Here is a 16,216-nt window from a genome sequence, read left to right on the forward strand (position 1 = left end):
ACAATAATTTAGGATGTATTTAAAACATATATTGTTGTATTTTTTTAATCCGCTCAGTTCTTTTGACATAGTTTCAAAATATGCAACATAATTAAACATAATTCATGCTGAGATACTTATTACTATTTATCTTTGCTAAACTTTCAACACAATTTTTCATATCAGCCTTTTTAAAGCAACTAAATCCAAAGCACTTATACATAGAGTTATATAGAGTACATCACCTCTCCAAAGCAGAGATATTGCAAAATGTAAATGTGGGTTTTTTTTCCTTTCATTGCGTCAGTTAGGGAGACTCCTTTCACCGAATTCTACCATTTTGCTGATCTCTATGACCACCCCCCCATTCCAAAGTCACATCAGGGACAGACCTGTGTGCCTTCTTTAGTTTCAGACAAATGAAAGAGAAACAGCAACACCAACATTCTAAAACTCTAACTGCACAACCAGTTGTGTAATTTCTGGTCTATTTAAGGCCCAGGTTCCTAAGTAAAACTATGTGTTTGAAATTATCACTAGAAATTAACTTAAAATTTAAATTGTGAAGAGTTGATAAAAACACTTTAATTCCAGTCCAAAAAAATTTTAATACTTTTCAATATTTTTCCACTTACTAAACAAGAACATATCTCCAATGTATTTCATGCATTGAAGTGTTAGCAGCAGGTTAATGTTAAAGAGGAAAAAACTACACAATACTCATGTTTTCAAAAAACCAGAGTTTTATATGATATATATAGATATAACCTAAAAAAGCTTTGAGCAAGCATTTGTAAAGACCTTGGTCATTTACCTTGAGCAACAAGATCTTTTCTTAGCAACGGGTAGAGCACAGGCTCGACTCCATCCATTTCCTGTATAATAAGAGTTTTCCCAAATCTCACTGCCAGCTCAAGAGCGGTTAGGAAGTTGGCGTCCTGGGCAAATAAAAACAAATTCCCTTGATTCATGTTTTTCTAAAATATTAACACTTCAGAATGAACAGGAAGGCATCATACCAGGAGTCTAAATCTAAAAATCAGTAGTATAGCTGAAAAATTCTATTATGAGCATCATATGGTATTTCAGGGTTTAGCCACAAGTGTTTAATTTACGTGAGTTTGATTTATTCAGCTACTGACATACAGGCAACCTATTTAGCATGCCTAGCTCTCCACGTGCTGTAGCAAAAGAGAGCAGGTCTACCATAGGTCTTGTGTCAACATCTGTCAGGTGCACCTGGAAGCCCTGGCTAGTTAACGCATCTCAAATGGTATTAGGTAGCTATGTCTCAAAACTGAAACAAGACCTAAGCACAGGATTCACATTGATATTAAGATATCTAAATGCAGTCTTTTGCGCGTAGGTGTCTAAACATGTATGTGGTGTTTAAGATTCTATTACAGTCAATGGAGATCCTAGACAATGCAGACAACAGAGCTTAAAAGGTAATCAAGCCAATCAGATAGCAAGGGAAGCATTCAATTACCCAAAGATACGTATCTAGTACCATCAGAGTATCTAAAAGGCCTGCACAGAGCTGACAGGGATTTGTGCAAGACCTACATTCTGCTGAAGCAATGTCTTGAAGCCAGGTAGAGTTCAATAAGGGACTTCTGAATGGCACTAGACGCCTGCCTATGTGTGTACAACTGAGCCAAACCTCACCGCCCAGGTAAACTGTGACATGTAGACAATTAAACTTAGGTACCTTAATCTCAAACTGAAATCCAACCTACTATTACCAATGTAGATAATACAACACAAAAATCATAGGGAAGAAGTGTATATGTACTCCTGAAATCCAGTGAACTACAATCGAGAATACAAAAGACCTCCCTGTTAACAGATCTTTTACTATCTCCCTCTCAGCAGGAAATACTGATATTCTTAGAAAGGGTAGCACAAAGAGGCAAACTTCTAGAGGTAATACCAGATATTGACCCTCCAATTTTAAATACTCTGATCTCCTTCTTCAGTAAACAAATTTTCAGTGCCATGTAAGAATCATTGTAACCTAGAATTCTGTAAGAAATTATATGCTTCATGGAATATAACCCCATTTTTGGTGATTGCTATCACACCCCTTTAAAAACTGCTCTCTAAAATCTGGAATAGAGCGAGCTCAAGCAGAACAGAATTGTAAGACCAAGGGTAAATACTGCACCTGTTGGTTAATAACTTCCAAACGTGATTCCTTCAAATGTGTCTTCAACCATTCAGTAGCCCGGAAAGAAGGGTCTATCAAAAATGGGCAAACTTTACTCTAGGGAAAAAAAAACACCACATATATATATATATTTACTGAAATCTATTTTGTTTAAGGATAAAATTGAATGGAGTCTTTTTTTATTTCCCCAAACTAATGGTATAGTCATTTTTAAACAGTTTGTTAATGAAAAAGATTTTAAGAAACAGTAACAGTCTAATAACAAAATGACAACAAACAATAGTAGAAGGATTTTTTTAAAAAAAATAAAACAAAAAACAAACAAGCACCCAAAATCAAAATTCTCAGGTGTTTGTACTGCTGAAGTTAGGCAGTTCTTCACCTTCTCTTAAAAACAAGAGTCTCTATTCAGTGAGTATAATCTCCAGGTTTTGTTATTCACAGCTGCTTCAAAACTTAGAATAAGAGGTATTATTTTTTCTTTTTCTTCCTGTGGTGGGCAAAGGTACAGTACTTCTGCTTGTGGACCTCAACACATTTTAGAAAGAATAATGAATGTAAGTATTTTGCAGGAATAAAGATACAAATAGCATTTTACTTATAATCACAAACAAATCCAGATCTCAAACTTGCGAACACCACAATGCAGAGTATTTTGGTGATATTGCCTAGTAACATGTAAACTGACGAGACAACAGGTTTTCATTTCAATATTAATAATTTTTCACTAAAGGGGTTATCAAGCATTGGAACAGGCTGCCCAGGGAAGTGGTGGAGTCACCATCCCTGGAGGTATTTAAAAGACGAGTAGATGTGGTGCTTAGGGACATGGTTTAGTGGTGGACTTGGCAGTGTTAGCTTAATGGTTGGACTCGATGAGCTTAAAGGTCCTTTCCAACCAAAACAATTCTATGATTCTATGATTATTGTTCTTTTCTCAAGTATTATTAGCTACTGGCCTTAACTTAATGGCATTTTGTATCCTATATCACAGAATGAATCTGATGAAATCTGAGGGTTTAAAATCTAGATGTTTTTAAAGGTATATGTATACAGCCTTTTCCTTTTTCTAAGAAAAAAAGTATTAGAAATTATATGTTAAAGTGAACATATATAGGATATAATCTTCCACTGAATGTATTGGTGTTAATGATTATTCACACTTTAAGCCTGAATAGACTGATACCAGGTTTTGTCTGTTCAACATCTGGAAGAAAATTGTAACAGCAAAAAAGGAAAACATGCATTTTCTTTAACTGTTTTTTTTTCCTTTTGCTACAGAATACCCAGAGGTACAAAGTATTTGTTTCTCTATGTGTGTTCTGTGGTGCTAATAAAATAACACGAATAGTTCAAAATTCCAGAAAAATGCCACATTTCTGAAATTTGTAGAAATTTAAATACTTCCAAGACAAGACAAAAAAAAATTACCTGCAAGATGACAAGAGCATTTTCTATTGAAAGGTCATCTGAAGGTAAACCTTCACTTTTCCAAACTAATTCCTCACTTTCTGTACACAGGAACCGCCGTAAATCGAACTCTGATAAATGAAAGAGTGTAAGTTTGTGCTAGTATTTATAGTCTGCATAATTTTTACGCATTTACCACTCTATATACAGCGGAGACTCTGTCTAACACAGTGTAAGTCTGTAGATTCCCATAAATTTATTATTTTATTGCTTGAACTTGTTACTGTTAAACAGCTGACGTTATTAAAAATATTTAATGGTGTTATCAACACACATAAATAAAAATGATTACTGAAAAGCAGAAACATTCAGAAAGCATTGGCAAATTCACAACAGTTAATGTGAATACATTCGTTCTTGTAAACTTTCCTTTTAAGCAAGGAGTATGGAGCTAGATCTTAAGAATTTATAAGTATTTATAATCTTAATAATTAATAGAATAGTCCTACGAAATAGTCTGTCTCTATATACAAGTATTTATTGAGTAAGAAAATGATGTCACTTTTCATTTGGGAACACCAAGACAATTGAGACTATGCTGGAGAACTCACTGGCATTTCTCACTTCCTCAGTCAAGCTTAATAATTAACACAGACACACAGAGAGACACAAACAGACACAGACACACAAAATTACTTTCAAGGTCTGCTGATTTGGTCCATTCATCCAAGCTGGTTTTCCTCTGATCCTCAGGAGCAGCAGAAAGATAGGTAATAAAAGCAGCTGCTAACTGAGCCCTTTTGGGCAATGTAGCCAGTTCATCTGTTATCTCCAACACCTTAAAAACAAAACAAAACAAAACATAACGTATAGGTGTATTGCAAACAAAAACTATGTTAATATTTCTCATCATTTACTAAAAAGTCAGAATTAAATTTGCCTGCCATTGAGAATACAGTTGAAACAAGTCACTCTTCTTGCATTTCAGGCATCTATACCTAGCTAACCCACAGCGACACACACATGAAAATATAGGAAAAGTTCTTTTTAGATCTGGGCTAGAGCATGGACAGATGTTTCCAAGAATTCAGCTCCTAAAAATCTATGAATCTATAAACAGTTCACCTTGTCACTTACAAGCAAGAAGGTAAATAGTATTATAGTAAGAAAAATAAGAAATATGTGACCCTAGTCACAGTCACAGTCAGCTAGTGAGTATCACTTAAAATATGTATACAGATAATAAATACTATATGTATCTATTACACTTAAAAATGTGATTCGCTGCAGATGATAATAATTACATTATTATTGTGATTAAAAAATGTCAAAGAATGTTCTATGTTCTATATTAAATACTGGGGTTTTTTTACACGTTCTGTAGCTAAGTGATACAGGTAAGGTAACTTGTACAGTGAAGTAAAAGGAAGTTTCAGAAGGAAAAAAAGCTTTTATTTCTAATGAGAAATCAAATAAATGTACACTTAGGAGACATGCAGAATAGCAATAACTCACATTCTCCAAATAGTGTAAAAATCATATTTTCAAATTATCAGCTATAAGATGTATTTATGAAAATTTTCACTAACCTGGGTGCTCCATCTTTTGTGTTCCCTATCGAGTTGATTTATCAGTACCTCTGCAGCTTTCAATGTCTTCTGAGCTTTACTTAGTTCTGCTTCAAGTTTTGCTGCTTCTGTTGTTCTACTCTGGAACCTGTAAAACAACTACTGTTTGTAATTGCTATCATGAACTACTAAACTTATGGACAGTCAGTTTCAAGGCAGTTTAATTGACTGAATTTTAAATTAATTCCTCCCTTATTGTTCGTGAAGAACACAACTACAATTCTTTTTTATACCTTCTGATTCTAATTGGGAGATGAGCTTGCTAGACTTTTAACTAACAAAATTTAGATAGATGCACAGGTGACAGTTAAAAATAGATTTGCAATATAGACTACAATGTCTGAAAATCATTCCATCTTCTACTTAAACAGCCTGATTTGATTTTACTGATTGTGTTAAGTTTTGTTCTGCACCTCAGGACAATATCAGGCTCAATGCCCTACTATGCATTTGTAACTTTTTGGTAGATTTAATCTATGAAACCTTCAAAGGAGAATATTGCTAATTCACATGGATGACCCCAGTTCAATGAACAGTATTCTATTTTGTAAACTACTACAAAGTAAGAATACGCCTCAAACAACAGGCAAGGTTTAGGTATTATTTTGTAATGTTTAATATCTAATTAGATTAATTAATATTTAATTAAAATAATTAATGCATTTAATAATCCACCTTTTAAAATAATCTATTTAACTGTAATATATAATGTATACTACCTAGTTAATCTAAGGCAACACTATATAGCTGAATGACAAGAATTCTCCAATTATTTTCTTTTGCGGGCTACAAAACATTACTTCTAGTAATATGCACATATGTCAGGTAGTAAAGTATCTCCTATACTAACTACATAATAGAAACATTGAACTAAAAGACTTGGATTAAACTGAATTTGGAGAAAGTATAAAGGGTCACCACAGCATTTTTTATGCCTCTGTGAGTCATGCACCTGATGAGATGCTAAGAAAAAAGGAGACATCTAACCAGCCAACCATCAGAAAAGTCGGACATCCTAAAAGAAAAAGAACTGCCTTTATTCAAGCTGTGATCAGTAGAAGTCTTGTATAGGAATGTTTCCAAAGTCCTAAGGAGACATTTAAGTCCTCTTAGATTTAAAAGGCGAGAGACATACTGCTTATCTTTGACATCTACAAAGTCTACACTGAAGGCTTCCAACACAGTCAGTAGTGAGAAGCAGCTACTTTTAAGGATCATTTAGTCTGATGGATGAAATGAACTGTATTCTAACAGTATTTATTTATCTCCACTGAGTGTATAGATAGCTTAATTATTGCAACTTCTGATGTAAACATCTTGCAGAGCAGGGAGTTACATTTGGTCAGATAAATTTCATTATTCATACAGCAAAAACAGCAATGTTTTTATTTATATCTTGAAATAAACAAACCCAACTTACTTATCTTTCAGTTCCGATACTTTTTGACCAACAGCGTTCAGAAGATCTTCTAACTTCTGTTTTCTGCTTTCTGTTTTCTTGAGATTACTAAAAAAATGTAACATTTATTTTAAGACTATGGATCCAAAGGAAAAAAAAAAAGAGTAAATGTAACAGGAAAGTCATTTACATACAAATAGTTCAGAGACAGTTCTTTCTTGTGATTTATGTTAACGAAAATCTGTTTTCACATGTAAAAGTTTTGACTACTTCTCATCACATAGCTTTAAAAATGGAAACCAAACACCTTGTTCAAATGTATTCTTAAAGGTCAGGACAAATTCTTCTAATACAGAATCTTAAGACCTGGCAAAAAAACAGTATAGATTCCTCAGGTTATGGATGGTCATAAGACTATGTCATATCTTTTTGATCCTAAGGAGAAACTGATTCTGTGGTTATGCTTGGTATATGACTGAAAAAAAGAGGAACTACACGTCCTATAAAATAGCATGGGTTTCACTGACAGGATACATTTTAAGCATATCTGTGATGTTCATTTCTCCCTGACACATTTCAGCTGAGTCAGGTAACTCATGAATGGCCAAAAAATATCCAAGACATAGCTTCCAGGAAAAACAAAACATTGCACACTTACTTCTTCTGTCTCAGCACAAACGTTTTATTACCTACCGATGAGGTACGGTTTCTTATATCTTTTGTTTTTAATAAACTTCAATTCCTCTTTAGCAGCTTTAGTTTCACCCACCACCATTGGAATTAAGAACATTTACTTTGTAATAGTGTCTAACTTACGCTTCCAGGCCAGCCTTTTCTTTCTCCAAAGGCTGAATTCGTTCTAGGACATGGGAATACTGGACATTGGCGTTCACCCAAGCTGCTAATGGAGCAGCTGCAGCACTGGCTCGTTTAGCATTCTGAAAAAATCAGTAACAGTTACAAGAAAGACCTTGAAGTATAACGCAGATGAGATAAATACAGGATAAATAACTGCAACAGATTTACGAGTTTTCAACTTAAATATGCCAATTAGCCATCTCCTCTACTGCACTAATTTTTTAAATTGTTAGTAAGAGATTATATTGTAGGCGATCAATCTGTGTAAAAAAAAAAAATGGGTATCTTTACAACTATGAAGCTTCATTGAAATAAAGAAGTTTTAAATTAATGCATAATTTATTAGTGCGTTCCTTCTCAGGGAACTACAACTTTCCTTCTAAAAAAAAGGAACTAGTATTTAAGAATTCCTTTTTATAGCTACTGCCAAATCAATTCTCAAAGATCACTCATACATTTAATCATCATTAGTCCCCCTTTTTTTAATTAAGTAAGTGTACTGTTAAGACTCTTACTGCTATAAGGAGGCCAGAAGGAGCCAGTTACAGTTCTTTGATCTAAGTTCTAATTTATATCAGTGACAAAAATCTCTGAGGACTTGACTCTGTGATGACTTCTTATCCCACTGCTCCTCAGTCATGTTAGCCACTATTAGAGGCAGGATGCAACACAGTAATCTCTGCTACACTTTTATCTATTTATACGGACAAATTCTGCAAGCAGAATTCATCACTTTTTCTCTAATTTAACTTCATTCTAAAAATCATGTTGGCAAATCAGACAATCTCTTTTGTCTTTTTTTTCCTTTTTTTTTTTTTTTTTATTTTATGTAAAGCAATCAGGAATTACCTTTGGATCAAAAGATGTTCTGTTTCTAGAAAGAAGTTCTTCAACACTCTCTCGTATTTCTTTTGGAATGCTACGGGCATCAAAGGTTGCTATATCCTCCCTCACACCTCTTTTGGCCAAGAAACTGGAAAAAGGATTAAATAACTCAATAAAGAAAAAAAAATGTGAAAGATGTTACTCCCCTATGAAACCAAAGAATTCTGCAGACACGTTATTCCTGAATATAACAGAAAGTATTTTGTATTGTAAATTACTGTTTCAGTTTAAAGCTTAAATAAAATCCTCACCTCTTCATGCTCACCCATGATGTATCAAAAATCCCCATCAGCCGTAAAACTCCTTCTAGTATGTCTCTGATTATGTCCGGAGGCATCCGTAGTGACCTGATTTCTGACAAAGACTCTGGCTTTATATTTCCAACTGCTAATTTAGCTTCATTAACCAGTGGCTTAAAACATAAAAACACATTAAAAAAGAGATGATGATATAAGAACATTTGCCATTTCAGTTTTCATACAATTAATTGTTCTTTTTACTTATTACCTAACCAACTGCCATAGATGCATATTTATGTGCACAAGTAATTAAAAAATTGCTATGTGTTTAAGTGATAATAAATATATTTCCATATAAATTAGTGTATTATAATCCTGACATTCCCTAACTTTTCATTTAGCACTGTAATTCATAAACTTGATATATATATAACTATCAATCATGTTTGTTTGCTCTTTCATTGCTTAGAAGTTCACTGTGATACAGGTATGTTTTAATAATGATGCTAATTACCATTTATAGGCATGCCTGAGGATATCTTTGTAAAGATACGTAGAAGTACAGGTCACAAAAGCTTTCTATTTTCAGTAGCTAAACAAATCCAGACAGCTTTTGCCCTTATCAACAAAGCAACAAAATGGTAAGAAAACAGAAGAAAGTTAAAGATTATCATTAAAGACTGTGCACACCTTGCACATCCTTCGTGTTTATCAAAGATCACAGAAAGGCATTTACCCTTATCCTGTAGTTCTATGTCACTTTCAATATAAGGATATAATTCCTTGGCACCTATGATACTTAGAAGGAAAAAAATTAAGTTTCTGTACTTCTCCCTTATGCTTTAGTACAATTTTAAAATGGATGGGATGAAAAATAGAGACTAAAAGCAAGGACTGAACACACATACCTCCCAAAATACCTGATGCTTACCGGCTGTAAGGTCTCTTGAACAAGCAGTTTGCTACCGTGCATTAGGAAATATAATTTTCAGAATTTAGTAATCACTGGAGATTATGTCTCATTAAACTATTTCCATTCAGCTGATAGCACCAAGCCCTATGATATTACCATCTTGATCAAGGCAGAGTAATGTAGTTGGTCTATATAAGATATTAGTAATTGAAAAACATTCCATAAGATCTGCAGAACTCAGCTGTAGACCGTGGCAGCATAGAAATAGCAACTGGAGGTAAGATTTGGCCTAAAAATTCTTTCTATACTTAAGATCTAATAGAACACAAATGCCAAAATGACAATCTAAATCTGGCAAATAGAACACTGTTTTCTAATGCATTAAAGTTTTAATAATAAAATAATTTTCAGCAAAATTTAAGAAATGCAGGGAAAAATTTTTGCAGAACCATTTTGCATTGCAGAACTTGAGTAAGTCAAATAAAATCAGACTGCAAAATATTACTTTTCCTTATCAGATCTTACCTGAACCTCTTTTAGTTCATCTTCAATTTTCCTTTTTCTTTCTTCTATTTCTGCAGCTTCTTCTGCTATCCGGTGTTTTATTTTTTCCATTTCTGTTTTTTGCTCACTAGCACTCTGTAATAAAAAGAAGAATACCTTTAGTTTTCAAATTTACACAGATTTTATTCCTTTAGGGCTCTTATTTCTTTTGGTCTTCATTACAATATAATTTGCACAATACCAATTACAATAAAATATCTGAGACTATTTGATACTAGACAGGTTGACTAGGTAATAAATTATACGGAATAAGCATCTTTTGCTTTTACTGTGTCTCCTTCCCTTTCTTTACCACAGACAAGATCTGTACCTCTATTTTTGAGGCTCATTATGACCTTTTTTCTCCTTGCCTCTCAGTTTCCATTCCTTATCAAGATGTCGTCCTCCTCTAAAAGGATAAGAATGACAGCCTCTGTAACAGTCTTACTACATTTGAAAGGAATATCTTCCTGCCACTGTCTTTGTAGCTGCTCACGTTTCTACTTCTTTCATGACACCATTAAAACTCTCCTTTTCTATAATGTTCAGAAAAGCAGCAGTTGTGTTGGAACTACAGTCTATTACCCTAACAATACTAATACATTATTTACTTGTAAATTTGCACCCGTCTGTCTGTAAGGATACCTGTCTTATATCCTACACATATATTGTAAGCCGTTTGGGTTTACATCTTTTTTTTTTTCCTGCATTTGTACTGTGCCTACAATACAGCAGACAGTAGCTATTAGCCATCTCCAGGACTCCTAAGCACTTCAGCACAACAATAAATACCTAGTATTATAAAACTACGATAAAAAGGGCCTTACATATCCTGAAGTTAAAAAAAACCAAACCAAAACAAAACAAAAACAAAACAGTGACTACCAATACCAGTTACCATGCAAATAATTGAGGATAAATGCATAAAATGCATAAAATAAAAGACTAACATTCTAGGTTTAGTTGACGTAAAAGAGACACAAGACAACAAAGCCCAGACTTTACGTTTTTCCAGTATATAACACATTATCATAACCAGCAACTGTCGAGCTCAGTTGAACTTGCAGCAGAAGGTAACAGATGTATATAAGCAGAGAAAACCTTGAGGTTAATAATAATCTTTCTGAGCACTTAACCCAAGCTATAGACCAGCATGCCATTGAAGATTACATTCAAATCCATAAAACATTAGCTACATAAAACTAGATTGGACATTTCAGGCAAATGTACATGTACTGAATGATAGCTTGGAATAAGAAAACCTTAAAACTCAGTTGTAGGTCACAAGCCTTGTTCTGAAAGAAGATTAAAAGAGTCTGTATGTATTAAAGCCCTCTCTCTTACATGAACTAGAACATTTGAAGTGACATTAAAATGTTAGAGGGCACCCACACCTTATGCTAATCTAAATAATCAGAATTATACTGTCATTTTTCTGATGTCAGCGGGCCCCTCATGTTTCGTTGCTTTTGGCCTATTCTTTGATTTTGTCCTACAACGTAATATGTGCTACCCACACAACCTGTAACTCTACTGGACAACAGCAGACACAGATGTAAAACAGAAATCTGGGAAAATGGGTAATAAATTATTTGAGGCCAGCAGTGAACACACCAAGCCAATCATCATTATTCAGATTCGTGTACAGTAGGCAGATAGAACCTAAAAGTATTAAAATTGCCAACATAAGTAGACTTATAAAATTGGGAAGTAATGCACCTTTAAAGTACTGTGAACTAAATGGTTTGAAAGAGCAGGGATGTACTTTACTGTATAGAGAATGGCTTTGTCATTGAGCTTCTTTAAGTTTGCTTCTGACTGATCAGACTAAACCAGGGGCAAAACAAAGAGTGCAGTGACAGCAGATTCATTACGACCTATCCTAGATTTATGATTCCTGGAAGTATCAACATAGAGAGCTATTTTCTGCACAATTATTTTCCTTAACTGAAAAAACACTACTAAAGAAAATTATCTCCTCAAAAACCAGAAGATTTACCTCTGAGCTGAAGAATAAAAATTCAAGGAGTGATGAACACAGAGGTATTATTTAACCTTCTTTGAGGTTAGCTTCAGAGGACTTGGCCTCATGAAATACTTACTTCCTAACAATCCACAAATTTAATTCCTGGTACTTGTTACTTAAAATAGTGCTACTTGTCTGTATTTTGTTTAAAGTTCCTATCTGTAATAAACATTATAAAATGGATGAGTTTGGATTTATGAAGTTCTTGGAAAACTTTCAGACTAAACCACAGCAGTAAATACTACTGTATTTGTACTGTATCAGTTCAGCAAAACCTAAACTCATCTCTTCCTACTCAATCAATCAGTTCCAGTATGATTTAAATTCTATAAACCTCTGTCCTGTTGCAAGTTTATTCAAGCCTCAGGGCTCATGCATTCCCTTGGGCAAATTCTTGTAAAAGCATCAGGTTTTGTAACCCTTGAAAAGAATACAAAGCACAGGCAGCTATGGGGACTAAAAATAGAAAAGCAACTCTTTTTTTTTTTCACTTTTGATGTGATTGCATACAACACCTGCATAGATACTGTAATTTCTTGAAGGGCAGCATCAGCCTCATCCTGCTTTGTTCTGAGTAAAATGCTTTGCTCTCCAGCTTTTCTGTTCAGCTCATCTACCAGGGCTTTAGCTTCATTCAGCTTTGAAACACCTGCCTATAAAAGTTTGTAAGAAGCAGTTATTTAGCAATGAATTTTAAACAGATTTAAATGAAGGTTGGTTACAAATAGTATGCACAAACTAAGAGTGATGTACATTAGTATTCTTAATTTTTTTATGTTCCACATTTTCTTGATATTATTTACATTTTCTTAGTATTATTTAACCCAAAAATGAGATTTGACACTTCTAGATGTGTCGCTGTAAGATCTATTACTACACCAAAAAAGCTGAAAACAAAATTCTCAAAAAAACAAACTTTTAATGGAACAACTAGTACATAATATTTTTCTCATTAATTCAATAGCATTTCAGTTAGCTGATATTAACTCCATATAATTACATATCCCTTAAAAGCAAATCTACAAAAATTAAATTAATATTGAAACAAATTAGATTATCCTATTTCTACATATTTGTACATTCTCTAAAGAACATAGATGAACATAAAACAAAGCCTCAATTATGCTTAAGATTAACTATTTTCTTTATTTACACTTTCTAAATTATTTACTCTATGGTAATCAGATAATAGAATTATTTCAAGATATAGATGAAAAAAAATATTACCTGGAAGATGTTTTGCTTTAGGATATACATCTCTAATTTTCATGTAAATGATTATTTTTATTTAACCAGAGCATTTAACAAGTAAATGAGTGTTTGTCACAAACCAATCACAACTACTTTCTAAATAAATAAAAAAGCAATTTCTATCATTACAAATGTAAATCTTCTTAAATTGCTTACTACAGTTATGGAAAAATATTGGCAGGCAGAATAAAAAGAGTGTAGCATACAAGGCAAGGAAGTCATTTGGTTTTGAGTGATGTTTTAAGAAGAAATACAGCTTTGCAAGCGTGGTTTCAGAATAGCAGCAAGGGTCACTGGGAAAAGGAGCTGAAAGCGAAGGGAGAAGGGTAGAGACAAAAGTTACAGGTCTAAAGGATCATACAGATCTTTCCAGAAACATACTGGGGGAAGGGAAAGAAGTATGACTGGAAAGATAACAAATGGGTTTCAAAAACAAGCATGTTATGCATACAGAGCAGGAGTAAAGAGACGTCTGTGAGATGAACTGCATTTGGTCTAGAACTGTGTAAAGGTTTGCTGTGTGGAAAAGGAATTCAAAATCAATGCCAAAACACAAAATGAGAGAAAATCACAACAAAGGGAATCAAAGCTACACAAGAGCACTGTGAGGTTAAAGTTAACAGCTTGTTGAACTAAAAGGACGCAAGAATCATACAAAGCAGGAAGTTGCTGTAGAGATATAAAGGAAGGGATGGAATATGGAGCTACGTGGGGAAAATTTATACAAGCAGAGGCAGGACTTAAATTGATGGAAAGATGACAGGTTGTTTGCAACACAATTCCAATACATATGGGTGAAAAAATTTAAAGTGCTTTCAAGTACTTTTTACTCTTCCAAGAAAACATACCCAGTCTGATACATTCTTGAGGAAAAATATTAACAAAAACAAGAAACCACTCTTCACTCTTTGAGGCATTTGAACAGAAAGGTGTATTAATATTCATGCTGTTCCTCTCCTGGAACCATAGCATGAGCACATGCCAGCATGTTAGCAGCTACGGCCCATTAATACACAAGACATTTCCAAATGTGAGAGTATTTTGAAAAGCCATGTTAAAAATGTTTTAAGTACATACCTGCAAGTGGTTCTGCCTTTTTATTAGCTCTCTTCTTTTACTGTTATTGATGGTACTGTATATATGAAGGAATGTCATATACCTGCTAGGCGTTGCTCCATACATTTTACATGATTCATGGATTGCCAGAAATGACTTCAGAAAATCAGAATCACCTGTACAACATAATTTGTTACACAGATAATAATATACTCATTCATATCTCACATTAAAATATCTAAGGAAGAGCACCAGAATATGTTTTTTGAGATATGAATTAAGGGCATTCAAAATATCACAAAGCATATACTTTTTTTCAAAGTACTCTCAGGGAAACAACACGTAATTACATTTGAAATAAATGTTCCTCAGAAAGAAATATACTGAAATTGTTTCAAAGCTGTAAACTATTTCGTTGATGTTTGGAAAAGAAGGCAAAATTAATTGCAGATTACTGAGGGCTAATCATAAAAGAAACTTTATTTCCACATAAATTGGAAATTTATTTGATTTCAGTAAAGCGATTTCAGTAAAGCGTTTGACACGGTCTCCCACAGCATCCTCGCAGCTAAACTGGGGAAGTGTGGTCTGGATGATCGGGTAGTGAGGTGGATTGTGAACTGGCTGAAGGAAAGAAGCCAGAGAGTAGTGCTCAGCGGGACAGAGTCCAGTTGGAGGTCTGTGTCTAGCGGAGTCCCTCAAGGGTCGGTTCTGGGACCAGTTCTATTCAATATATTCATTAATGACTTGGATGAGGGATTAGAGTGCACTGTCAGCAAGTTCGCTGATGACACAAAACTGGGAGGAGTGGCTGACACAACGGAAGGCTGCGCAGCCATTCAGAGAGACCTGGACAGGCTGGAGAGTTGGGCGGGGAGAAATTTAATGAAATATAACAAGGGCAAGTGTAGAGTCCTGCATCTGGGCAAGAACAACCCCATGTACCAGTACAAGTTGGGGACAGACCTGTTGGAGACCAGCGTAGGGGAAAGGGACCTGGGGGTCCTAGTGGACAACAGGATGACCATGAGCCAGCAGTGTGCCCTTGTGGCCAAGAAGGCCAATGGCATCCTGGGGTGTATTAGAAGGGGTGTGGTCAGCAGGTCGAGAGAGGTTCTCCTCCCCCTCTACTCTGCCCTGGTGAGGCCGCATCTGGAGTATAGTGTCCAGTTCTGGGCCCCTCAGTTCAAGAAGGACAGGGAACTGCTAGAGAGAGTCCAGCGCAGAGCCACGAAGATGATTAAGGGAGTGGAACATCTCCCTTATGAGGAGAGGCTGAGGGAGCTGGGTCTCTTTAGCTTGGAGAAGAGGAGACTGAGGGGTGACCTCATTAATGTTTATAAATATGTAAAGGGCAAGTGTCAAGAGGATGGAGCCAGGCTCTTCTCAGTGACATCCCTTGACAGGACAAGGGGCAATGGGTGCAAGCTGGAGCACAGGAGGTTCCACTTAAATTTGAGGAAAAACTTCTTTACTGTAAGGGTGACTGAACACTGGAACAGGCTGCCCAGAGAGGTTGTGGAGTCTCCTTCTCTGGAGACATTCAAAACCCGCCTGGACGCGTTCCTGTGTGATATGGTCTAGGCAATCCTGCTCCGTCAGGGGGATTGGACTAGATGATCTTTCGAGGTCCCTTCCAATCCCTAACATTCTGTGATTCTGTGATTCTGTGATTCTGTGATAAATTGAATTTGGAAATACTTGGACTTTTTTAGAAAGGAAGCCCATGTGTTTTTGTCTTCGCCCTTGTCTCTGACAACAGGTAGACTAAAAGGTTTTTCTGAGCATTCCAGGTCAATTGTTTGCTAAACAATTTCTCAAAAGAAGCCCAAAGATACTATAAAATAAATTGTATTACC

At 35.0% G+C, this 16,216-nt stretch overlaps 1 protein-coding gene across 1 annotated transcript in view; it reads right to left on the reverse strand.

The window, feature by feature from the left end:
- Positions 1 to 16,216, reverse strand: part of DYNC2H1 (dynein cytoplasmic 2 heavy chain 1) — a 193,292-nt gene that overhangs the window by 120,831 nt on the left and 56,245 nt on the right. Inside the window, exons 54-65 of the mRNA XM_068417541.1 lie at positions 14,379 to 14,533; positions 12,566 to 12,703; positions 10,007 to 10,120; positions 8,581 to 8,741; positions 8,294 to 8,417; positions 7,403 to 7,524; positions 6,608 to 6,694; positions 5,149 to 5,275; positions 4,256 to 4,397; positions 3,581 to 3,690; positions 2,147 to 2,245; positions 794 to 917 (exon numbers count right to left, since the gene is read on the reverse strand). Coding sequence (XP_068273642.1) covers positions 794 to 917; positions 2,147 to 2,245; positions 3,581 to 3,690; positions 4,256 to 4,397; positions 5,149 to 5,275; positions 6,608 to 6,694; positions 7,403 to 7,524; positions 8,294 to 8,417; positions 8,581 to 8,741; positions 10,007 to 10,120; positions 12,566 to 12,703; positions 14,379 to 14,533 — 1,503 coding nt within the window. The remainder of the gene's footprint in view (positions 1 to 793; positions 918 to 2,146; positions 2,246 to 3,580; positions 3,691 to 4,255; positions 4,398 to 5,148; positions 5,276 to 6,607; positions 6,695 to 7,402; positions 7,525 to 8,293; positions 8,418 to 8,580; positions 8,742 to 10,006; positions 10,121 to 12,565; positions 12,704 to 14,378; positions 14,534 to 16,216) is intronic.

Source organism: Nyctibius grandis, chromosome 2 (assembly GCF_013368605.1).
Source record: "Nyctibius grandis isolate bNycGra1 chromosome 2, bNycGra1.pri, whole genome shotgun sequence".
Classification (NCBI taxonomy): domain Eukaryota; kingdom Metazoa; phylum Chordata; class Aves; order Nyctibiiformes; family Nyctibiidae; genus Nyctibius; species Nyctibius grandis.